At 38.9% G+C, this 26847-nt stretch overlaps 1 protein-coding gene across 6 annotated transcripts in view; it reads right to left on the bottom strand.

Moving 5' to 3' along the window:
• Window positions 1-26847, bottom strand: part of FHOD3 (formin homology 2 domain containing 3) — a 726388-nt gene that overhangs the window by 302248 nt on the left and 397293 nt on the right. Inside the window, exon 1 of one of the 6 annotated variants that reach the window (XM_036756284.1) lies at window positions 15931-16058. The exons of 3 other annotated variants lie outside the window; for them this stretch is intronic. Coding sequence is in view for 2 of the 3 variants with exons in the window: in XM_036756267.1 (XP_036612162.1) it covers window positions 15077-15107 (31 nt within the window). In the remaining variant the exon portion in view is untranslated. Of the gene's footprint in view, window positions 1-14977; window positions 15000-15076; window positions 15142-15930; window positions 16059-26847 lie in introns of those variants that run through there. 2 more of the 6 variants (XM_036756267.1, XM_036756275.1) reach the window with 2 other exon arrangements.

Here is a 26847-nt window from a genome sequence, read left to right as displayed (position 1 = left end):
AGAGCAACCGGAGAACTAAACTGTAGGTGCTAACTCTCAGAGTCATAGGCGTCCAGAGGAGACCAAGAGCAGCTTGTGCAGAGGAGGTTTTATACAAGAGAAAGGGTTTGAATTGGGCCTCAGGATTTAGGTAACATTTTACATGGAGAAAAGACCATGAGGAAAGATCCTGAGATGAGCGCTGAGAGATCAGGCTGTCTGAAACCAAAGGTATGGAGGATTGAGCGGGAAAAACCAGGAAAGCAAGGCAAAAGAAATTTGGACTTAGTTTGTTAGGCAATGGGAAGGGAGTTATTATTTTGTTAGGGGATAGGGAGGACCATATTATATTTGCTTGAGCAGAATCACAAGATGAAAATGGTATTTTGGGAATTTTGCCCAGTAGGAGTTTGCAGTAGATACTGAAGGGAAGTAAAACTATAAGCTAAGAAATCAGCATTTACCCAAATCGAGGCATGAGATGATGTGGGACTGGATTGATTTTAGAACAAAATACAGACTACTCTTTTTGACTTTTAAATCCCTCCACAACTTTATCCCAACCTCTTTCCAAACACTATAAATTTCTCTCCTCTATTAGTCAGTTAACAAGCATTCCTTAAGCACCTACTACATACCAAGCACTATGTTAATTGCTGGACAGACAAAGGAAGGAAAAACAGAGTTCCAACTCTCAAGGAGACAACATGCAAAGAACTATGTGCAAACAAGCTATGAACGGGAAAGAATGAATAGAAAAGAAACTGAAATTAAGGAGGATTAGGAAAGACTTCTTGTAGAAAACAGGAGGAGGGCTTTAAGGAGCTACTTGAAGAAAGCCAGGAATACTAGCAAGCAGGGATGAGACAGGAGAGCATTCTAGGCAGGAGAGACAGCCAGAGAAAATGCTTGGCATCATGAGATGGAGTGTTTTATTCAGCAACGTCAAGAAGGTTGATGTCAGAAGCCCTCCAAACTGAAAGGTCCTTTTGATGTTCCTCACATAATATAATACTCCATTTGCTTCGTCCATACATTTGCATCGTCTGTCCCACGTGCCTCGAAAGAACTTATTCCTTACATTGGTCCTAGAGAATCTGTCACTTTTTTTAAAGATGGAAATTAATTATAGAAAAAAATAAATAGAGAATAAAAATAGAAAGGCAAATCCAAGAAACATTTCAAAGGAAGACAAGCCTCAGAGGGAAATTAGCTATAGGGAATTATAGAAGCAGAATATTAAAACTAGAATGTGTCCTTTTTGCCCAGGCTCACATGGCTAGGAAATATATTAGACAGGATTTGAACTCAGGTCTTCCTGACTCCAAGTTAAGCATTCCACACACCAAATCACTTAGCTGCCTACATATCAAGTTGAGGGGAAAAGGGTTGTACAGAAATAAAAGAGTTTGCCATTTACATAACAGCATTTTTGGAGAGAATGGGCAGACCTCTAATTTCACCAGCTTGGGGATTCCCTCTACCAATATAGTTTGACAGCTTTCTACAACTCATATTCTTAATGCAAGAAGTTCTTAAGCTTATTTATATCATGGACACCTTTGGAAGTCTGGTGAAGGTCCTGGACTCATTCTCAAATAATGTTTTTAAATGCATGAAACAAAATACATAATGATTGCAAAGGAGACAATTTATATTGAAATATAATCATCATTTTTTTTAAAAAATGCAGATTCCAGGTTAAGAATCCCCATCTTAGAGAACTATCTAAGGCATTGAGAACCAAGTCAGCAGAGTCAGAGGGCATTTGCACCCAGACCTTCTTGTCTCCTAGTTCAACATCCACCACACCATGCTAGTCTCTCATGTCAAAATGAGGACTCTATTAACTGAATAACCTGGGCATTGCATATTACCTGGGGAAGCCAGATGGCTTAGTAGATAGAGTCATGGAGTCACGAAGACCTGAGTTCAAATCTGGCCTCAGACACTTAATAGCTGTGTGACCCTGGGCAAATCATTTCATCTCTGTGTGCCTTGGTTTCCTTGTCTGCAAAACTGGACTAATAGCACCATGTCTCAGGGTTGTTGTGAGGAACAAATGAGATAACAATTGTAAATTGCTTGGCATAGTGCCCAGCACCATGTAAGCACTAGATAAATATTAGCTATTATAACTATTATTGTTATTATTATTAAATGAGATAATATTGTAAAGCGCTTAGTACAATGCCTGGCACATAATAAGTCCTTTATAAGTATTAGCTATTACTACTACTATTATTATTATTATTATTAAATGAGATAATATTTAAAATGCTTAGTACAATGCCTGGCACATAATAAGCGCTATACCCTGGTATATAGTAAGTGCTATATAAATATTAGCTCTTATTGCTATTATTAAATGAGAAAATAATCATAAAGCACTTAGCACCGTGTTCGGCCCATAGAAGTACTATATAAATATTGGCTATTTATTATCATTATCATGATCATCGTGATATGACAATAGAAAAAATACCTCTTATAACAATATGTCAAATAGCAAAAAGCTTAGGCACTTCGAGGGCTCTTTGGATAACTATATTGCTCCCAACGACTACTAAAGTATTATCAGAGTAAGTCTTCCTAGGATTTCACTTTATTGTCTGTTTGTCCCTAAAGCCTGGATTTGCCAGCTTCCCTCTGCACTTCCCCATTTACAGCCCCGAAGTGATTCTCCCCCGGGCACACCCTGACAGCTATGGTTAGCTAGCCTCGGCCTTCTTGCTTCTTTGATGCTTGAAGCATCAGAGGTGAGCAAGAAGCAGGTTAGTTCTTGGAACCTATCAATTAACTTAAGTATACTCCTTACTAATGAGTCTGCTCTGAGACAGATATCAGCACTAAATATGAAACTCAAAGGAAACCCGAAGACAGGGCTTTGTAAATGCCCACACTCCTTGTTTTTCTAATTATCTTTAACCCTGTCAAGGCTGAATTCATCACATGTATGGTGCACCCAGGACATATGATTCCACTCACTTCACCAAAGCACAAAAAGTGTCCAAATTCTCAAGTAATCTCTGGGTTTCTTCTTTTATTTGTTTCCCTTTCCAGTTTACGGTTATTATAAAAAGTTTCTTTATACTCAGTCATGGAAAGCTGGAGATGAAAGTGACAGATATCATCTGGTTTGAACTTTACAGATAAAGAAAGTGAATCATTGCTATCTGGCAAATTAGAGGCCCAGGGAAACCAGACTTCCACCCAAGGGCAAATCTGCTCATAAAACTCTTTCCCTAAGCCATTTTATTAGCTTATTTGGTGCGCTTTCTGCTTACAGAAACTGTTCCAATGAATTTTTTCCCCCTTTTAAACATCATAATTGTCTAAAGGCAACATAATATATCTTTATTACATAAGATAATAAGAGAGATTTTGGACATATATGAACCCTACTTTCTACACAAAACCTAACCATGAGGGTTTTTACAACTGATCAGTGCTTAGCACATTGCCTGGCACATAATAAGAGCTTAAAAAATACTAGCTGTTTTATTGATTAACCTATAAAGTCTTCTCACTAATACTATCATCCCATGGCAAAACCTTTACTAATGGTGAAATTGTTAGTATCCTTGTGGAGTCAGGAAGAGCTGAGTTCAAATCCAGCCTCGGATAATTTATAGCTGTATGGGCAAATCATTTAACTTCTATTTGTCTCAGTTTCCTCATCTGCGAAAGGGGGAAAATACTAGTACCTACCTCCCAGGGTTGTTGCAAGGATCAAATGAAATAATAACTGTAAAGCATTTAGCACAGCGCCTGGCACATAGTAAATGTGACATAAATATTGGCTATTACTATTATTATTATTAAATGAGATAATTGTAAATTTTAGTAGCAGTCAACCTATGACCTGAAAGGGAAAAATGTGTGCACAGATATAAGAACAACATATAAATAAAAAATGTAATTATATCTATCTTATAGCTTGACTTTTGAAAGCTATGGAATGACAAAGTTAAAGGAAGGAAAACAAAAAATAAATAAAAATAAATAAAAGTTCCTCTCCCAAATACCCTAAAGCTCAAAAGAAAAAAAAAATCTTCCTTCCAAATAGGGCAAATCCAAATCACTTTTTGACTTTCAGCCTGACAAGAAAACAGAATTAATGGAAAATATTGTATTTTAAAAGCATACAGACATCATGGTTAAATGCCAGGGGCTTAATATCTAAAGCAAAAGTGTCAAACTCACAGCCTGCAGAATCCCTAAGCACAGCCAAACCAGATTAAAATATGATTGGAATGTTTAACAAAATAAATAAAAATACAAAATATATCATGTTAATTTGTAGCTTTCCAGGTCAATACAGGGTTCCGTTTCTACTTTAATTTGATACCACCAATCTAAAGCAAGAAAGAATATTTAGTAAATAGATTAGTTAATACCTTTTTAAAATTTCTTTGGCAAATCTGTGTTGGAATTAAACCCTCTGCTCTTTGCTATCATCCTTAGTCCCCACTTCCTGTTGTTGTTGTATCCAGGTCTTCACAACCCCATTTAGAGTTTTCTTGGCAAGGACACTGGAGTGATTTTTGCCATTCCCTTCTCCAGCTCATTTTACAGGTGAGGAAACTAAGGCAAACAGGATTAGGTGTTTTGCCCAGGGTCACACAGTTAGTAAGTGTCTGAGGCCAGATTTGAACTCAGGAAGATGAGTCTTTCTGACTCTTGGGCTAGAACTCTATGCACCATGGCGCCACCTAGCTGTCCCTTTAGTCTCCTCTAGCTTGTCCTAATTTGTTAGCACTTTCACAAATATGATTGAATTTCATAGTGTCACAGACGACACAATTCAATCAATATTTTCACACTTTATAGATGGAGAAAATGAAGTTCAATTAAGTTAATAAATTAAGTTACACTATCGTTCTCTTCAGTGCTGTACAATGGAAAGTACAATGCAATTAAGAGCTCAGGGTTCAAGTCCCAGATTCACCATTTGCTAGTCCTATTATGTTGGACGGATCATTTAAATTCTTTAAGTCTCAAGTTTCTCATGTGTAAAAAGCAGAAATGATTATCTCTGTCTACCTTACGGGGATGGTGGTGTTGCCCTATTAGGGAGGCAAAGTACTTCAAGCTTAGAGAGCAATCCATCAATAAGCATTGATTAGGGCTCCAGACATTATGCCAAGCTATGGGGATATGAAAAAAGACTACTGTCTCTGCCCTCGCAAGGCATACATTCTAATAGAGACAACATGTAAATAAATAGGTGCATATAAGGCACATAAGAAGAGAGAGAAGGTAATTTCGGACAGAAGGTCCTAGCAGCTGGGTGAATCAGAAAAAGCCTCTTACAAAATGTGGGATTTGAACTGAGTCTTGAAGAAAACCAGGGAAAGTAAAAGGTAGAGGTGAGGAGTCAAAGCATTCGAGGCTCATAGGACACCCACTGCAAATGCATAGAGATAGAAGATGGACTGTCATGTTTGAGGTCTGTATGGTGGGGGATGAAGCTTATGAAAACTAGAAAAGTAAGAAGGGACCAGGTTATGAAGAGTTTTAAACGCCAAACAGAGGGATTTACATTTTGTTCTGGAGGTAACAGGGAGCCACTGCATCTTAATCAGCAGTGTGGGGAAAGGCAGATGTGTGTGAAATCATCAGATCTAGGCTTTATGAAATTCATTTTGGGGTCTGAGTGCTGACAGATGGCAGAAGGGAGAGACCTGAGGCAGAAAGACAGCTCAGAGGGCTATTGTAATAGTGCGAGGTAATAAGGGCCTGGACTTGGGATGTGGTGTATGAGTGGGAGATGATGTTGTGATGTCAGACATAACAAGATTTGGCAATGGACTGGCTATGTGAAGTTAGTGAGACTAATTACTCAAGAATCAATCAATCAATAAGCAATGATTAGGTGCCTATTATGTATCAGGGGCAGCTAGGTGGCAAAGTGGATAAAGTGCCAGGCCTGAAGTCAGGAAGACCTAAGTTCAAATCCGGCCTCAGACACTTACTAGCTGTGTGACCCTAACAAGTCACTTAACCCTGCTTGCCTCAGTTTCCTCATCTGTGAAATGAGCTGGAGAAGGAAATGGCAAACCACTCCAGTATCTTTGCCAAGAAAACCCCAAATGGGATCACAAAGAATCAGACACGACCAAAACAACTGAACAACAATAAAATGTGCCAGATACTGTGCCAAGTGCTTTTTACAAATATTATCTTATTGAGGCAGCAGGCAAAAGTAAGGAGAGCCCAAACCCCTGGGTTAGTGTTCTAGAATAGATCATCGTGAACCTGTTTACAGAGTGTGCTATCCTTGAAAGAGAGCTGGTGGTGAAATCTTGATGACAAAATGGTAAACCTGACTTAGATGCAGTGGCTCCCTATTACCCCCAAAATAAAATATAAATAAATAAAATATAAATCCCTCTGTTTGGCAGAGTCTAAGATGACAAGTCTAAGATGGTGTCCCTGGGTAGCTCTCCCCGAGTCTATGTTTGTGTTACTTTGTATTGTGCATCTATGGGGTTGTATTGTGTATAGGCCATGCTCTAAGCTGGAGGTCTTATGCGCTGAAGACATGGAAGACTTTAGTGATAAGGATTCTGCATCACAAAGTCAGTGACAGCAGTACCCTTGACAAGGCCTTCTAAGTCATTTTCTGTCTTCCTGGGCATGTTGGTTTTGGAGTTGTAAGGATCAACTGTAAAGTGCTCTGCAAATGTAAAGTAATAACAGGACGTTCCACCTGATAACATGGTAATTCCACAAAACAAAGGCTTCATGTCATACAGATGAAGTAAGCTCCCTACTTCATTAATTCAGGATGTATAATTCTGCCCCTTCAGTTAATTAACAACTTGAGTGACTAACACAATGAGGCACCTTTTCCTATAGGTTTAACCAATATATACTTTCAGACGGGACTTTCTTTCCTTCAGTGCTCAATGCCTGAAGTATAGGTTGGTTTTGTTTCTACTGGCATCTAATCTTGATGAGGAGATAATAATGATTTAATGACTATAAAATTACTTTGAAAGCCTATACAATTGTAAGAGATTAAGGTAAAGGTTGAACTTGTCAGGAGGCCCTATCTTGACATATTTACTTAAAACAGTTAAGGTTCACTTGTTCATTATGAGTCATGAATAGAGGCACTAAATGTAAATGCAAAGCATTAAGCTCTGCTTCAATTCCACTTCTAGAGTTCATCATTTAGGGAAAAAAAGAGCTTAGGAAACCTTAAATTGCTATATAAATGCTAGCTATTATTATTATTTTTATTAATACTGTTATTATTATTATAGATTACCTATGTGCCTACTTTTATCCTACAATTAGATTTATATCAGGAGGTGGGATAATACTGCTATGGACTGACAATGATTTGGAAGGAAGGGAGGAAGAAATAAGCATATCTTAAGAGTCTACTATGTGCCAGGCACTGTGCTCAATACTTTAACAGATATTATCTCATTTGATCTTTATCACAACCCTGGAAAGTAGATGTTATCATGATCTCCACTTTATAGTTGAAGAAACTGAGGCAGACAGAGGTGAAGAAATTAAATGACTTATCCAGAATCCCAAGTCAGGAAGTATCTAATGCAAAATAATTATAACTTGTATTGTTATTATTGTCTGATATAGTATAGTAATATATCCATATGATCTACCTTGGCTGAATCTTTATGATATGCCCTCTAACCATGGGGGTCCCCCAAGGCTCTGTCCTGCTTCCTTTTATCTTTTCCCTCTATATTATCTCGCTTGGTGATCTCTTCCATTCCTGTCAATTTTATTATCATTTCTATGTAAGTGATTTACAAATCTGTATATCCAGTTTTAGTCTTTCTCCAGAGCTACAATCCCACATCACCAACTGCCTTTTGGAACAATTCAAACTCAACATAAGCTTCCCTATTAAGGTCAAGCACATCACCCACCTTCCAATTATCCAGGTTCACAACCTCAATATCTCCCTGGAGTCTTCATCCTCACTCACCCCACCTATCTGGGCTATTGCCAGATCGTCACTGTCACCTCCACAACTATCTTATGTACTTCCCTTTCTCTTCACTCACACAAAGCCACATCACTAGTTTAGTGCTGAATTCACCACCTTTCACCTGGACAGTAGCCCTTGAGCTGGTCCCCTTGCCTTAGGTCTCTCCCCCTTCCACTTCAACCCCCACATCAGGGGTGGGGAACCTGTGGCCTTGGGGCCACCTGTGACCCTTGAGGTCCTTAACTGCAGCCTGAATTCCGAGTTCTGTGAAATTTGGACTCAGTCAAAGGGCTGCACTTGAGAACCTCGAGGGTCACGTGTGGCCTCAATGCCCCAGGTTCCCCACCCCTAAAAATATTCAGCTAAGGGAGCTGATATGGATATATTGCTATACTCCATCAGACAAGAAAGGGGATTGAGACTAATGGGATTAATAAGAACACCTATCTCCTGGGAATAATGAGAAAACCAAGCCACAGGGAGGTTAAATCTCGATGCTGAGCTAATAATGATTTAATGACTGTGAAATTATTCTGAAAAGCCTATATAATTATAAGAGATTAAGGTAAATGTTGAACTTGTCAGGAGGTCCTAACTTAACAGATTTATTTAAAACAACCAAGGCTCACTTATTCATTATGAGTCATAAATAATGGTACCAAATGTAAATGTGACGCACTAAGATCAATTTCAATTCCACTTCAGCATTCGTCATTTGGAGAAAAAAAGGGGGGAAGGAGGGGAAGTTTTGCAAACCTTAGATGGCTATATAAATGTTATGGTGCCCAGGGTCAGGCTGGAATTGAACTCAGATCTTCTATACTCTACGTTCGGCCTTCTAACCCTAGGTTGAAGGCAGGGACAGCGTATGTGCCTTTCTCTTTATCTCCAATGCTTGGCATAATGCCTGGCACATGCCTGCAAATAAGGCGAGAAACGTGGAAGGATGAGGAAGCAGATTGTAGAAGGCATGCCAGGCCAAGGAACCTATCATCTTATGCTATCAGCAAAAGGAAGCCACCAACAGTGTGAGCTGATACAGACCCTTGCATTAGGAAGATTATCTTGGAAACTTTTTCAAAGGGAGGCTGAGGAGGGAGATTAGTTAAGTAATTGCTGCAACAGTCCAGTTACAACAGTAAGTGCCTGAATTAGGGAAATGTCTGTACAAATGTAGAGAAGGACACAAAGGGAAGGAGTGCTTTTAACTTGGAAACTGGATGAGGAGGAGGAGGGGGAGAGAGAAGGGAGGAAAAGAAGCATCCAAGACGGTGCCAAGATTCACAGCCTGGAGGACCGGGAAGATGATGATACCATCTGAAAAGAAGGATCTGACTTCCCATGACTCTCTCTACTAGGGAGTTTCTGGGTTCAAGATTTTTAGAGACAATAAAACCTTATTTAGGATAAATTAGTATGAATAGTGAAAAGTCCAAACACCTGAACATTTAAGCAGAAACCAAGTTTTGTTTTAAATTACTTTCAAATACTACTTAGAAGCATTGCTGACAGTCTTGTTTTTCTTTTCCCCTAAGTATTGGAGAATCCTTAAAACATTTTAGCAAACAGATGAGTCATTTAAAATTATCCTAGGATATTTTGAATTGAAATCTTGACACCAATGACCTTCACTGTTAAGTAGGCTAATATTGCCTTCTTTTTTTTTTTTACCATATTTCCTTAGGAAACTTAATAGTTTCCTTAGTAATTTTTTTATACCCATTTAATAATGCTATGAAGCTCGTTATAGTCATACTATTTCCAAGTTCTTAAGGATGAGAACAGTAATGACATTCAGGTAATGCTAGAAACAGAAGGTACGTAGATCTACTTATCTAAAAAGCATACTTCTGTACAATGAGCTCTGCCATCTCTGATTCATGTCTCTACAGCAGCCACTGGAGGGCTGCTAGGTCTATCCTATCCCATTCAGAACCCAGACTCTGAAGAATTCAGAATAACAGCAGTGCAGGAACCTGGGAGAGTGATTAATACAATTATTAAGATTTCAAAAGGTGGTAATAATATTCAGCATCCTCCCACCTAAGTAAATAAAGTATTTGCAAGGTAGTTTACCAACATTTTAAAACCTCCTAAACCTTTCTCCCTGTTCCTCCTGCTCTCCTCCATTCTTCTGAGTGTCTACTTCTCTCTGGGGCATCTAGGTGGCTCTGCTGATAAACCCCTGGGCCTGAAGTCTCCGGATGCTTGAGTTCAAATTCCACCTCAGACATTTACTAGCTCTTTGATGTTCGGCAAGTCACTTAACTTCTATTTTCTCCACTGTAAAATGGGGATAAAAACAGTACCTGTTTCCCAGGCTTGCTGAGAAGATCATATCAGATAATATTTTAAAGCACTTAGCACAGTGCCTGGCACATGGTTGGGAGCTATGTAAATGCTTACTCCCTTCTTCTCTGTGACTTTCTTTTGTTTCTTCATCTCTTCCTCTCTCCTCTGTACTTTTCTCTTTTCCCTTCATCCCCCTTTCAGAGCAATCCAATATCTCCAATATTCATATTATATAAAATTTTGTTTCCTGTTGTGTGCTGCATAGTTCTCTGAATATATTCCCAGTTAAAATCGGGTAAGCTTAACTTATCATTTCTCTCCTTCTTCTCTTTTCTCCTCTACTCAGTAGAAGATAGAAAGAAAGAAGAGCTAAAAAGAAAAATAAATTTTACTTTTATATATGTTTGATTTTTCCTATTTAATATGAGCCCAAGGCCCCTGGAAGAAGAAAACATTTCTCATCCATAGCTCTTCAGAGAGGATAGTACAGGCTCTATCCCACTATGGGTCCAGTGACTTCTAGACTTTCTCACCCCAAGGGTTCTTAACTTTTATGTGTCCTGAACAATTTTGACAGACTGGTGAAGCCCATATACTCCTTTTCTCAGAATAATGTTTTTAAATGCATAACATAAAACATATAGGATTACAAAGGAAACCAATTATACTGACAGTTATAAATTTTTAAAAATTATTTTTCCACTTAATAATATTAAAAAAAAATTTAAGCTCATGGACCCTGGGTTAAGAACTCTTGCTACCCTGTGTCCTCCCTGGCTGGCTCCTCTGTCCCTGCTTCTCAGGGCCATAGTCCTTTTGTTACTATGAAAGTAAACAACCATAATTGGCCACTGGATGCGCTCTCTCCTTCATGACAAGGTCCTGGAAATCTTCTTAAGCAAACATCACAATAAAATGGGGAGGGGGGGATATGGGGAGCTCTTTCCAGCACCCTTCAATACTAGTCCATGTTCAACCACCTATGTCACCTACACTAGATCTGTCCTGTTGATAAATATAGGTTTATATTTAGGATAGGAGTGGCTGCCTATGGGGAGAAGAGCCCTGGAATTGGGGTCAGAAAGGTGGCTCTGAGGTTCTGCCATTTATCAGCTGTGGAAGTCCTAAAGGACTTCGGAGGCTTCAATGGAAAGAGCCTTGATCCTGGAATCAGAGGATCTGGGTTCAAATCCCAACTCTGACACTCACTGCCTTATGTGACTGACCTTAGGCTGCTCCCTGGGCCTTCATTTCTGGAGTTGTTTCTGGATAGAGATCTATGAACTCTCTGGATTTCAGCTTTGTCTTTTGCATTTACACTATCTAATTTGTAGGACTGTTGTGAAGAAAGGTGTTTGGAAACCTTCAAGCACTATATAAATATGAGATGTTATTATTTTCCTACATTAAGGCTGCATGGATCACATTCACCTTGTAGGGTCAGTCACTAGTCATATATGATACTTTCAACTCCTATAGTGATTTCCTTTTTAAGTGGACAGGGGTTGATTATCTGTATTAGATGAATAAATATTGAGTATTCTAAAAGAACTATTACGTAGATATGAATTATTATTATTTTTTTGGAGGGGGGAAGGCAAGGCTTGGGGTTAAGTGACTTGCCCAAGGTCACACAGCTAGTAAGTGTCAAGTATCTGAGGCCAGATTTGAAGTCAGGTCTTCCTGACTCAAGGACTGGAGCTCTATTCCACCTAGCTACCCCTAATTATTATTTTTTACTCAACCCAAATAATGTGTTTACCTACAGTGGCTTCTAAACATTTGGGTTTTTTTTCTACCTTATCTTTTATTTTTAAAAATTGAATTTTCCTTTAGCTGCTTCCCCAGGTGGTATGTTCACATATGGGGAGGAAGCCAGGCTGCATGGCAGAAGGATCATTTCCACAATATTTCATTTATACACAGACCTAATTACACTTTGAGGAGGAACCTTGCTCAAAAACAAATATACCCATAAACCTTAGTATATAGAGGTTACATTTAGATCTCAAAACTCCAGCCAATGGTGATAGCCCACTTCATGTCCATGAACCAGTCTGTTGCATCTTAATATTAGTGGCTCAGTTAAAGAATCTGAGGCTATTTCACCTAGAAGAGAAAATTTAGTGAGGACACAGTAACTTTTTTTTCTTAAATCTATTTGATGGGTTGTTGGGTTAGGAGGGAGTGGACTTGTCCTTGGCTTCAGAAGGCTGACCAGGCGCAATGGCTGGAAATTGTAGAGAGGCAGATTTATACTCAATGTATCAGTCAGAAGTGCCCAGCAGTGGAATCCTCAATATAAGTGTCACTAAAGGTGTTTCAGGTGGAGACCAGGTTACCACTTGTTAGATACTGTACTGTAGAAAAAGATTCCCTTTTTCTTTAGTTAGCCCAAGAAACTTCTGAGGTCTCTTCGGACTGAGATTCCACAAGAAAAACTACTTCTAGTTTCTTCTCTATGCTTGGTCAGTACATCGGCTTGAAACTGTTACATAAACACTTTGATCTTCACCATATCATTCGTGAATGTCACTGGCACTTAAGCAGAATAATAAACCAGCATCAGAAGAATGAATGGTCCCTGGCACACTTTCCCCCTGTCAGCATCCTCACCCCCTTAAAATCAACAAACGCATTAATTATGCTGATACTTTGAATAAGAAGTAACCACAAGATTGTTTCAAGCTTGCTCTGGAGTTGCTAGTTTCATTTTAAAATTAAACATTCACACGCTAAAGTAAAAATGAAAGTTGCTGCTGAGGGTTGAACAAAAACACACTTATCTGGGAAAAGAGAGTAAGTAAACAAACAAATTTGGGATGACAAAGAGAACAACTATCCCTTAGGCACTTACACAGAATAAGGAGGAAGCATATGTAGGAGTCCAAAAAAGTTTCTGTCACCAGGTAAACTTAAGGTCAAAAGAATTGGCTTAATAGCCTAAGGAGACTCAAATGAATGTGATTTATTCTCCATAGCACTAAGTAATGTTTCTTCCAATATGAAGCATGTGAGTCATCTCTTTATGTGAAGAATTCGCCTTCACCTATTCCCAGGTTCTACAACCATTTGCATTGGTTACATTCCAAAGAACAGACAGGCATAAAACTAAATTTGGGGAATTCTCTTTAAGAAACAGATGTCCATAGCAACCCTCCATATCTTATTCTAATTTTTATGAAATATTGATCCGATTTGTTATTAAAGTTTTTCTGGCTTAAAATATAGTAAATGAGATTTTTCTACATCAAAATAGCAGCAGTATTCAACTAAACCTCATACTCTACCCCACTTGTTTTAGAAAAAAATAGTTCAAATGAACAAAAAATCTACTCTGCTATCAATAAGAGAAAACTGGTGGGAAACTTTGAGAACAGAGTGCTATAGACACTGTCAAACACAAATGACTATATTGGTTGCATGTAATTGTTTTTGTTATAAGAGAAGCTTCAGTGTTTGGGGGGATTAATTTGGGGCAGAATAAATTAGAGTGTATAAATGGAATGGAATATTATTATGCTGTAAGAAATGACAAAAGGCACAGTCTCAGAGAAACCAGGGAGACTTCTATGAACTGACGCAGGGTGAAGTGAGCAGAATCAGGATAATTTATACAATGGCAACAACACTGTAAAAACAATGACATTCCACAGAACTTCCACATTTCCACTTCAATGCGGTGACCAAACACTATTCCAGAAAACCAGTGATGAAGCATCACAGGAGAACCATCTCCTGACAGAAGTCATGACTCATGTCACAGAACGAAACATACATTTCTGGACATGGCCAATGTGGGAAGCAGTTCTGCTTGACTAAACATATTTGTTTTCCTTTCTCTCTTTCAGTTGGAAGGGGAAGGTGGGAAAAATAGGAAAAAATGCTTATAAATTTTTTAAAAACTTGATTAAGGAAATGATCATAATACAAAACCAAAATTATTAGTAAAACTTACTTTAAAATAAAATCGATAACCTTCCAAGCACAGAATGCCTGTCTGAAGTAGAAGGGATGTTGGAGATCACCTTATCTTAATCCTTATATTTTACAGACTAGGAAACTAAGATCCAAAAGGGGCAAAGGATTTGTTCAAGGTCAAACAGCAAAAGACATGTGACATTCACTAACTACCAGTCACTATGGCTCTTTCATCCCACTGCACTGCTTCTACATATATACAAATGTTCATACAACTTTGTCCTCTAGTATTTCATCTAAATAATCTTCTTAATTTTGGTATAAATACAAATCCTCCAATGACAATAGCCTATCTCCTAGCAGCATTGTCACTGTGGACGAGAGAAGCTCCATGAAATACTTTACTTGACAGTTTCTATCTATATGACGTCACCAAATAATTTCATTTCTCTAACTATCTCAGTAATCAAATGCTTAGAAATAGATTAAAATTTACATTAGCCATTTGGATTCACTGATTGGCATTGAGGAGCAACATAAATTTAAATTCTGGCAATGCAGGAGACTTTGAGCCCACTAATCTCAGAAACATCCTTGCCAGGAACCAAAGGGGCCCTTTTCCTTTCCGGGAAACCAAGAGTTACAGGTGCTAATTAGGTTGTAGCTACATTACTCTATATCAACAAAAGAAGACAAACTAATGAGAAAACAGTCCATTTGATCATGCTACACAGTCATGACCCGCTGACACCAAGATGACAGAGTAGAAAAAGTAAGAAAAAATAGTCCCCCTCAAGAATCGTTACTTACTGTCCATTCTTACCAGCAGACGAGGTGGATTACATCATATATCATTTAGGCTAAACTTAGGTTTGCCTGTGGCAAAAGTCCCTCCTTCACACAAATCACCTGCCCTGAGCCTCCAGGTGTAGCACTCCATGCTTCTGTGATTAAGTTTCTTTGCAAAGCAGGAATGATAATCTTCAACTTCCTCCTCTTTGGGAGCATCATGAGAAATGACTAGAAGGTCAGGATCATGAATTTTTAAGGAATTACTATACAGGATGCTAACAATAATAAAAAATACATTGACACTAGCTACAAGATGACAGGAATGACTGACTTGTGACAAACACTGGGGGAAAGAGTGAGAAGACTAGGAAACATCTGAATAGATAACAACACAAATTTAAAAACCCTCGGGAATTAATGGATAGAGAAACTCAAGTAAAATGCATCTCAGACTGCCTTTTTTCTCCTCATCCCTTCATCCCCTTGAGGGGAAAAAAATAAAAGTAAACGCTAAGAGGTGTGGGAGGAAAGATTTGTACCACGTTGTTTTCAACATTTTTCTCATAAGGAAACACCAGAGAGACCAAGCCATAACTACTGAAATCCATAATAGGCAGCCGAGCTCTGGAGTGATTATTCTAACCAGCACAGGAAATATCTTTCAACACTGTAACACTTGGGACAGTGAGGTTTCTATTTATCTAGTAGGCAGTATTCTAAGAAATTCAGAAGAGTGATGTTAAAATATTGAAATAATTAAGATCAAGTAGAATTTCTCTTGTGTCCTTAAATGTTTTTACATGTCTTAAAAAAGCAGAAATTTATTGAAAGAGAAGCTGGAGAAAAAAATCAGGGATGGGGAAGTGAAATTGCCTCAGAGGCATTTATAAATATTACCCTGTAGATATTAACTCAGAAATATTTGTGAGGAACTCATCTGCCTATGCCCCAATTTGTGCGGTGATATTTACCTTGTTTTCCAGTTCCTCCAAAGCCCTTGTCTTGTTTGTCTGTAGAAGATCCACAACCCAGATGGGTTCTCCTTACCCCTCTACAGCTGGCTAGTCATTTTTTTTATTAGTTGCCTCGTGGAGGCCCAGGTGCACTGTGGAGGATTGGTTACTACAAGACAACTGGCGTCAATAGCTGTAATTACTGAATGACTCCAGTCGGAAAGCATTTTACACAGAGAGTTGGCTGTAGATGCAAAGGAAGCAAGAACACCACACACGGGAGTGCATGAATCTAGTCTTGCCAAATGAATTGTCACCACTCTCACACTATGAAAATAGAATAAGATCAATCAATTAGCAGGCATTTATTAAGTATGTACTATGTGCCAGGCACCGCACTTTAAGAAAGAAAGAGCCAAGTTGAAATGTGACCAAAGGAGAGTGACCAGGAGGGTGAAAGGAACTGAGGCTGTTTGATCTGAAGAAGAGAAGGCTTAGGGAGATATGTCTTTAAACACTTGAAAGGTTACCATGTCAAAGAGAGATGAGACTTGTTCTACTTGGTCTTGGAGGGAAGAGCTGGGTAGCAACAGGTGGAAGTTTCAGGGAAGAAAATTTAGACTTAATGAAAGGAAAATTTTCTAACAATTAGAGATAACTGGAAGTAGAATGAATTGGGAAGGGGAAAGGAATAAGGATTTATATAGTGGTTACTATGTGACCAGCACCGCGCTAAGGGCTTTACACAGATATTTTCTTACTTGATCCTTGTAACAACCTTTTGAGGTAGGTGCTGTTATTATCCTCATTGTACAATTGAGGAAACTGAGACAGAGGTTAAATGGCTTGCCTTGGGTGATAAAACTAGCCTCTGAGGTCAGATTTGAATTCAGATCTTCCTCATTCTAGGCCCAGGGCTTTATCCATGGATGCACCAACTTTGTTATCTTGGGAGATAGTGGTTAGCCCCTCACTGGAAGCTGTCCAGCAGAGGGACTGGATCTCTACTTCTTGGGGATGCTGGAACATTCTTATTTAGGGATGGCTTGAACAAGATGGTCTTTGAGCTTCCTCCCAGCTTTTAGATTCTGTGATGCTAGATTTAAATCCCAATTCAGCTATTTCCTACTGGTGTGACCATGGACCAGACACTTGACACCTATGGACCTCAGTTATCTTCCTTGGAAAATGAAGGGGTCAGACTATGACCTCTAAGCTCCTTTTCCACTGTAAATCCAATGAATAACACCTATTTTACTAACATTGCAAATTCTCACACAATGAGATTTATGTGGAGAACTAAGACAAAAATGCTTGCTTCTCCAGGTTGATGGGCAAGTCTAGAAATTTAACATGTATTAATATAAAAAGAGTTCACTCCTAAACCCTATGCTTTTCAATTAAAAGTTTCATAGTCTTTTTCTGATCATAGGTTTCCCTTATAATTAACCTTTTTTGGAAGAGGAATAAAGTATCTCCTCCCTTAATTTTTAAAATTCATTAGCTCCATGGTAAATGTTGTAAGAAATTTAAATACAATAACAGTTATATAAGGAAATGAGGTAATATGATAGAGGAAAGTGCACCAAATGGGCAATTAAAGAAACCTGAGTTCTAATCACAGCACTGCCATTTAGGCGTCAGTAAATGAATGGGATGGTCTCTTCCAATTCCTAAATTCAAGAAGTTAACTTTGCCAACCTGCAACTTTCAGAAACTGCCTTTTATGGAGCTCCCTCTTACAAAAATCTTAATTTATACTACAGATTTCTCTTCTAAAACAGCCAGCTCTCTGCCAATTCAAGTCAGTTAAGCATTATTAAGCACCTGCTATTAAGCACTGAGGTCAGTCCTGGGGATACAAAGACAAGCAAAACAGACCCTACCCTCAAGAAGATTTCATTCTACTGGGAGGATTCAACATGTATATGAGTAAGTGTAGTGCAAAGACAACTACAACAGCAAAGAGCACTAATGGATAGGGGCAATCGATCAATTGACACGCATTTATGGAGTGCCTACTTTGTGCTAGCCACTGGAGATACAAATATAAAAGTGAGACCAACCCTGCCTTTACATTCCACTATGAGGACACAATGCATGCACACCATGGGATTGGTGGCCAGGGAAGGGAGTTAGGGTCTACATGTTCACAGGGACTGTGAGGGAAGCCAAAGGGTAGATGTTTGTCACACCATAGTCAGTAGCCACAGCCTGGAGTCAGGAAGACTCATCTTCCTGAGTTCAAATCTGGCACAAGGCACTTACTAGTCATGTGACCTTGCGCAAGCACTTAACCCTCTTTGCCTCAAATTTCCTGATCTGTAAAGTAAGCTTGCGAAGGAAAGAGCAAACCACTTTAGTATCTGCCAAGAAAATCCCAAATGGGATCATGAAGAGTCAGATACAACTGAAAAACGACTGAACCACAAATCCAGAAGCCATGGAAATATTGATCTGATTATGGGTTCCCAAATAAAAGATGAAAATCAAAATTAAAGCAAGGAACATGCGCTTCATAAAATGGAGTACCAAACCCTTCTATAATGTAAAGCTTGTAAGAGAGGAGCATATGAGAAAAAGATAGAAATGTAGGTAGGAGCCAAGTTGCAGAGGGTCTTAAGCCATGGAGTTGAAATTTTGCATCTTATAGTTGAGGAGGGGCTCCTGAAGATTCGTGGCCTGCTGCTGGAAGAGGATTCTGGTAGGATGGAATAAAGGAGGGATTCACCAAAATAAGGAGAACCATTAAGAGACTACTGGAGTTGTCAGAATAATTCCAATCAATTATCCCATGATCCTAGGGGATAAGAGCCTGTACTAGGGTGTTGGCCACATGACCAGAAAGAACTGCTGTGGAGGTAGACCCTACAAGGCTTAATCAGCACGTAGATATTGGTAGGAAAAGGGTAGGGAGAGAAAAGGAAGAATCAAGGGTGACTGAGCTTACAGAGCTGGATGACCAGAAACGCGGCAGAGCTACCAAAATTAGAGAAGTAGATTTAGGGGAGCAGCTAATAACAAGCTCTGTCTTAAACACACTGAGTCTGAGATTCTAACTGGAAATAAGCATGCGGATGATGATGCATGATTAAAGTTTAGGGGAAAGATTAGGGCTGAATATGTAGTTCCAAGTAAAGGTGTCATTTAAGTAAGCCAGGGAACTGATGAGATTAACGAGGCGAAAAGAAGAAAAGAAAATCCCGGGGAGCAGGACTTTGGGGAATAAAACAAAATACTTCAAAATATATTTTTAAACAGAAAATCTAATGAGGTTTTAAACTCCCCCACCAAAAAAAATTGCAATTCTACGTGAACAGATAGTTTATGGGAAGAACTATCATAGGTCAGTGAGAACAGGACACAGGTGGCAGATAAAGTACTGGAGCTAAGAAATTAAAAACAGATAATTAAAAACTCTAGGCTGTCCTTTATCACCATTTATGTATATCACATTTAAAGGGAACACTTTGTAAATTTGGAATAGTTCTTTATTCAGTTTTCATGGCCTAGCGGATAGACCACTGGATTAGAAATCAGGAAGATGTGAAGTCAATTTCTGCCTCACACATTTATCTGCAGACTGAACCGTGAGCAAGTCACAACCTGATGAACTTCAGTTTGGTGAAAATAGTGGTACCTACCTTATAGTAGAGGGAATCAAATGAGATAATTTATGTAAAGTGCTTTGCACACCTTAAATGACTATATTAATAATAGTTATTGCTAGGTATTACTAGCATATTGCTATGACCCTGGACAAGACAATTAATGTCATAGGTGGTGCCATAGTGCCCAGAGAGCCAGGCCTGGAGTCAAGAAAACCCAAGTTCAAATCCAGACTCAGATGCTTACTAGCTATGTAACCCTGGGCAAGTCACCTAACTTCTCAAGCCAGGCACCGTTTCCTCATATCTAAAATGGGGATAATAACAGCACCTACCCCTGAGGGTTGTTGTAAGGATCAAATCAGATAATAATTGTGAAGTGCTTATCATAGCACCTGGCACATAGTAGGCACTATACAAATATTAGTGATGAGAGTAGTGGCAACAATGATGATACAAGAACTTACTGTTTCCTAGGGATACCTTTTACTGTGTTATTTTGTGCTTTAAAATATACAAGATTTATCAGTGTAGCTATTCTCTCCACTAATTCAGATTTAAACCAATCCAGGCCTTTCTCTTTTTATCCTGTCCATTATTTCTGGCCTTTATATATAAAATATTATATGCAATATACTATTAATTATCATTAATATAGAATATATTATTAATAGCATATAATATACGTTATGTAATATATTACATATATCTATAAAGAGGCAATGTGGCATAGCAGATGGAGTGTCATTAAGTCAATAAGAATTTACTAAGTGCCTACTATGTGTAAGGAACTCTGCAAAGCACTAGCCATACAAAGAAAGGCAAAAGCCAGTTCCCGCTTTCGAGGAGCTCACACACTGATTGGAGGAGATGACATCCAAACAACTATGTGCAAACAAGAGGTCTACAGGATACGTTAGAAACAATCAACAGGGGAAGACACTAACGTTAAAAAGGCTTCCTGGAAAGTAGGATTTTAGCTGAGACTTGGAGGAAAGCAGGGAAACTGGGAAGTAGAGAGAGTTCCAGGCATGGGGGACAGCAAGTGAAAATTTCTGTAGTTTAGAGATGAAGTTTTTAGTTCAAGGAACTAAAGGAGGTCGATTTCACTGGATAGCAGAATATGGGTGTGGAACAGAAGAGAAGAATAAAAAGACTAGAAAGGTAGAAAAGGGCCAGACTACAGAGAGTTTTAAAAGTAAGAGGATTTTATATTTTATTCTGGAGGCAACAGTGAGTCATTTGAATTGACTGTTTAGGGGGGAGTGTCTGTGTGTCTGTTTGTGTGTGTGCCTGGGCTGGGGTTGGGGGAGGGGATGTGTGACCTGGTCAAACTTGTGCTTTAGGAAGATCGATTTGACTGACAGCCGATTGGAGTGGTGAGAGATCTGAGACATGGAGACCAACCAGCAACCATGATCCAGCCATGAGATAATGATGGCCTTCACCAGAGTGGTGGCAATGTCAGGAGGAGAGAAAGGGGTGCATATGAGAGATGTTTCTAATGAGGCAAAAACAGGACTTGGCAATGGGTTGGATACGGGGGTGAAAGAGAGAATGAGGAGTCTGGGGTGACACCTAGGTTGTGACCTTGTGTAAGCTTTGGATGATGGATGGGGATACGCTCAACAGAAATGAGGGAATTAAGACAAGGGGAAGGTTTGGGGGGAAAGATACGTTTGGTCATAAGATAGCTACATGACATCCAGTTTGAAATATCCAATTGGCAGTTAGAAGTTTGAGAGGTGAAGTCAGGAATTCTCTATGTCACTGAAGAACATATATCCCTATGTAACATCTCAATACTCTGGAGAGAGTTGAACAAAGTTACTGTGAGCTCTGATCAAATGATGTAATGTAATATATATAGTATTTGCAGATTTCAAAGTGTTATATGTGTGAGCAATGAGGATGAGGATGATGATCTCAACAAATGAAATAGATAAATTTGGGAGTGGTTATTTGGTTTACAAAAATATTATCTACATTACAAAGGATTCATCTCCGAGTTTCTTTAAAGAGAGAGCTCCTCTAAGTGGCCTCTATGTAGTTGCTTACCAATTATGCCACTGCTTGACCTCAAAAGCTTGGGATAGAGAAACTCAAAGCTGGGGTAGGAGTGACTGCCAATTGAAGATGAATCAGAAATGATGAAAAAGCCTTGCTTAAATCATGATGTAAGCCTACTTGAAAATATGATTCGATGACAAAGCTCCCTTACATGCTCCTCAAGCCAGGCACCAATTGCAGAAATGGAGGAACCCTATATTTAACTTCCTGTTTAAGTTCCAGCCTATGAGCCATCTAATTTGCACCATACCACTGTCATCATAAAAGTATAAAGGTACCACTAAACGTTCAAAGAGGTGCAGGGAATCCCATTAAAGCCATCCTCATTATAAATAGCTATATCCCATAGCATGTCAGTCTTTTAATTCTGGTGTATAAACCAGGGTCCAAATTCCCATTCGTAAAACTCTCTTTGATGTGGGGAAACAGCTCAGAAATGGCATGGTGACTGTGAATGTTTCTTGTCAATCTTGGGATTCTGGCAGAGGTAAACACACACCTTCTCTGGCTCCCCCCTGGGGCTAATACACTAATAAAAAGCACTTTATAAGCATAAAGCATTGTTATCTGAAGATCTCTAGGTGGATGCAAACATTAACTTCTCAGCCTTCACCACAGGAACAATCTGGAGATCAGATCATTATATCATCCCTCAGAAGGCAGCTTAGGCTGAATACAAGTCGCAGAATGGAATGAACAGCCCAGTACAGGGAAACACAGTAGAGACTGAATTGGGACCACTGTTTCAGTTTACAGACACGGAGATTAGGATCCAGGGAGGAAATTTAACACACCCAGGACACTGAGTGACTTAGATGATTCTAAGCCTGAGGTTCCTGATGCTCCGTATGTTACTGATTAACCACAAAATTTCAGTTTAGCAGATAATTCTGAAAGCAGGCACTGAAATGGAGTTGTCAAGAGAAAAGAAAGGCATAGATAGGGGCAGCCAGGTGGAGGAGCAGATCGAGAGCTGGGCCTGGGGTTGAAAAGACCCGAGTTCAAATATGGCTTTGGACGCTTACTAGCTGTGGGACCCAGGGAAAGTCACTTAACCTCTGTTTACATCAGTTTCCCCAACTGGAAAATGTGGATAATAACACCACCTACCTTGCAGGATGAGGATAAAATGAGATAATATTTGTAAAGTACTTGGCACAGTACTTGGCACAGAGTAAGTGAAATAGAAATGCTAGTGATGAGAAAGATGATGATGAGGATGAGAAGGAGGACAAGGATGATGATATGGTTTATTCAGGTGGAAGGCAAAGAGAAAGAGGAGGAATATGGGGCAAAGGAGAGGGGTGCTTCAGATTGTCTGCACTGGCAGGTGTTTGCCCTGAATATAATTTTTATTGTGTTTCTGTTCTCATTACGTAGTGTGAAGGAATCAAGAGAAAGAACTGTGAGACTGGGTGAACTGCCTCATGCAAATTTCAAGCAAGGGATTTTCTAATATTTTATGTCATTAAGTACCTCTAGGGCAGTTAGGTGGCACAGCGGATAGAGTGCCAGGCCTGGAGTCAAGAAGATTCATCTTCCTGACTTCAAATCTGGCCCCAGAAACTTACAAGCCGTATGATCCTGGGCAAGTCACCTAACCGTGTTTGCCTCAGTTTCCTCGTGTGTAAAATGATCTGGAGAAGGAAACAGCAAACCCCTCCAGTATCCTAACCAAGAAAACACCAAATGTGGTCACAGAGAGTTGGACAGAACTGAAACAATTCATCGACAATAAAAATACCTCTAAAGAAAGAGCAGCATCTAGGATTTGGAACTGGAAGCAACCTGAGAAGCCACCTGATCCATTTGGAATATGGAGAGCCTGGGGCCCAGAGAGGGGTCACGTGACCTTCCCAGGATGCCACAGGTAGTAGAGGCAGAATAGGGATTCAGCTCGGCCTCCTCTGCTCCAGACCCCCTGTTCTCTCCATGCTACCTCAGTGTGTGACTTCTAATCACTGGCCAAGCTCAGTCCCAGTGTTATCACGGTACTGAGGGTGTGGTGGGGGCAGGGTGGGGGGGTGATTTCACTAATAGACATGCCTGGATAGCTTTCTCAGCAGTTTTTTTAAAGTTTCATTCTTGTCCCAGATTTGAGCCCTCTTCTACATGGCTTTGGGAATACTTCAATTCAAAAACATTCAACGACTATATTAAAATATTCTGTCATTAATAATCAGAGAAATGAAATCCTAAGGTTTCATCTATCTCACAATTCATAAAATTGACAGATTTTCTTTAGAAAGGGAAAATAAGATGTTGAAGAAGCTGTGGGAAAACAGGCACACAAATTCACTATGGGTGGAAGAGCAGTGAATTGGTCCAATCACTCTGGAAAACAATTTGGAATGAGGCAATGAACACCCCTAAGCTGTTCATATCTTTTGATTCAGCAATCCCATTACCGAGACTGAATCCAAGGGATTGAATGACAGAAAGAAAGGTGCCATGTATACCAAAATATCCATAATGGCATTATTTGCAGTAGTGGTAGGAAGTGAGAGAGGTATGCTGAGGGAGCTCAGGGTCAGTAAATGTCCATTCATGGGTTTGATTTTGTTGTTGTTTTGTTTTGTTTTTTAATTTTTAAAAATTAAAAAAAATTTGTTTGTTTTTAACCTTCTTTTGGATTCTGGGTTTCCCAGATCATGGAGACAGCTGAAGTTGCTTTATCTTTGGTGCATAATTTCTGTTTTGCTGATGTTTGAAGGATGGTGGAGATCAGAGAAAATGCCTAATCCATCATCTTGATGCTTAGGTGACTCAGAACACTCCAAAAATAAGAATTCACAGAAACATGAGAAGACTTAGGTAAGGCAGCTTATTGCTGGCCACATAAACAATTTAAAGACAGGAATACCACTGGGCAAAAATAAGGCAATGACTTTGTCCCTGGACTTGCTTTTGGCCCTTTTTCTTTTCTTCTTCTTATTCATTTGCATGGTGGACAAAAAGAGTATTGGGTTTGAGAAAATAGGGATTCTTGAAATCAGAAAGTCCTTAGTAGTTTGCCAAGAGATCCACTAAACTGATGCTGACTGGATATAGTTTAGCAAACTGAAATTAATCAAAGAGCCGCAAGGAATTTCTAACTGTAAGTCAGAGTGAGGCCTCTCACTGACCAAGGCACTGACCTTGGTGACAAGGAATCTGAAGTTTAAAAAGTAACCCCGAAGACACTAGTTAGCTAGGATAGCGAGGTCTGAGTACTTCGCTCTTGGGGAAAAGAATTGTCTTTTGCTAAGGAAAATCACAGCTTTAAGAAACAAAATGAGCCCCCTTATAAGAGAAAAGCTCTTAAGGATTTTGCCTCTACTCTGATAAGGGTATATAAGAGCTTTGATTATCTAAGAGTTCTGTTCTAAGCTAAATGAGCAGTGACAAACTCTATTCCTTCTCCTACATGAAAAAGACTGCATCTCCGCTGAGGGCTCTCTGTAAAGTAACAAGCTGGAAACAGAATGAAATTCTCCAACCTGAAGCCACCTGAGTCTAGCAGCAAGTAATAACGGGCAGAGGTGATAATGCATGCATATATACTCAACTGAGATTATGTTTCAACGATGTGCAGCAGAAATTGCATACTATGCAAGACCAGAAAGGGCAGGTCCAAAAAGCAGAAGCACTAAAAAGTCCCCAGAAGACATCAGGAGCCCTGCAGTGCTCTCATCACAAATTTCTCCTCTCCATCACTGCTTGACTGCACATGTTCCTTATATTGTCCATTCTCTCCACTTACAGTATGTGCATTGGTGGGAAAGTACACCCTAGTTTTCTGAGGAAAGACTGCCACTATTCTTACTATGATAATTCATTAAATGTTTTTTCTTTGAATATTTTCTATCAAAAGTAAATACATTCATTGGAGATCATGAGCTATGGTTTTGTGTAGATATGACACCAAATGGTACTTTGAACTTTGAATGGTCTTGTCCAAGAGACCTATATTTGAAATGATGGGGTGGGGCCCTCTAGGCATTACATTTATATGAACATACACAGAAAAATGTAGGACCATGAGAACAATATGCATGTCTACAGTATAGAGACAATACAAAAAGACAACAGAATTCAGGTTAAATAAAATAGCAATTTTGGATTTAGATGTAAGTTAAAATATAGACCCTGCCCTTCTGTTAAGAAATGGTAAGCTGTAAAAGTAGAAAATTACTTGTACTGTCAATCACCCCCAGAAAAATGATTTTGTCTAATATCCTACAAAAGTTCCTATGGTGGCTCAGGTGATTTTTGTTTTGTTTTGTTTTTTAATAGGAAGTGACACTGTGTCAAAAACAAAGCATATTAACAAAAAAAATTTTTAAAGAAAATTTAAACAAAGGATACAGAGTTTCAGTTAACCTATTGCACTGCTATCTCCCTGAACTAGTCTCACATTTTATTCATCACCAAATTAACTCCTCCCCATTTGAAAAAATTAGGAAAAAATAAGATTTTTTAAACCATATTCCATATTTCTGATACATAAACGGCTTTAAAATTAAACTGCCATGTTAAAACAGTTAATGAAAGATTCAAGAAAAGAGCTTATCATGAACTTGACCATGCTAAAAAAAATAAAAACAAAAAATGAATTCATAATTTATTGGCAGGCAGGATGTGGAACTAAGTGGACCAGGCCATGGAAAGTAACTTCTTCGAATTTACTGATTCAGCTACAATTTGGCAAATTAATGTCTCAAAATAACATTTTCAAGCCATAACTCCCTCTTTGTAACATGTTGGAAAACATTTCATATACCTTTTACATGACTCCTATTGTCAATACAGAGATTTCTGAAGAGTTAGTGTGTTGATGGAATATTGCTTTTTCCTTAAAAAAATTTCACATTTTTATTTAAAGTTTTGAGTTACAAATTCTTTCCCCCCCTCCTTGGAGATGGGAAGCAATCAAATAGAGGTTATACATATGCAATTATGTAAAACATTTCCATATTAGTCATTTTGTGCAAGAGGACTCAAAAGAAAAAAAATGAAAGAGAGTGAAAAATAGCATGCTTCAGACTGTATAGTCAATCAATATCATTCTTTCTCTGGAGGTGGATAATATGCTTCGTCAATAGTCCTTTGGGATTATCTTGGATCACTGTATTTCTGAGACTAGCTAAGTCATTCATAATTCTTTATCATACAGTATTACTGTTACTGTGTACAGCATTCTCCTGGGTCTGTTCACTTCACTTGGATCAGTTCATGTAAGACTTTCTAGGTTTTTCTGAAATCATCTTGTTTGTCA

The sequence above is a fragment of the Trichosurus vulpecula genome, chromosome 1, assembly GCF_011100635.1.
Source record: "Trichosurus vulpecula isolate mTriVul1 chromosome 1, mTriVul1.pri, whole genome shotgun sequence".
NCBI lineage: Eukaryota > Metazoa > Chordata > Mammalia > Diprotodontia > Phalangeridae > Trichosurus > Trichosurus vulpecula.
This window is presented reverse-complemented; position numbering and strand designations above follow the sequence as displayed.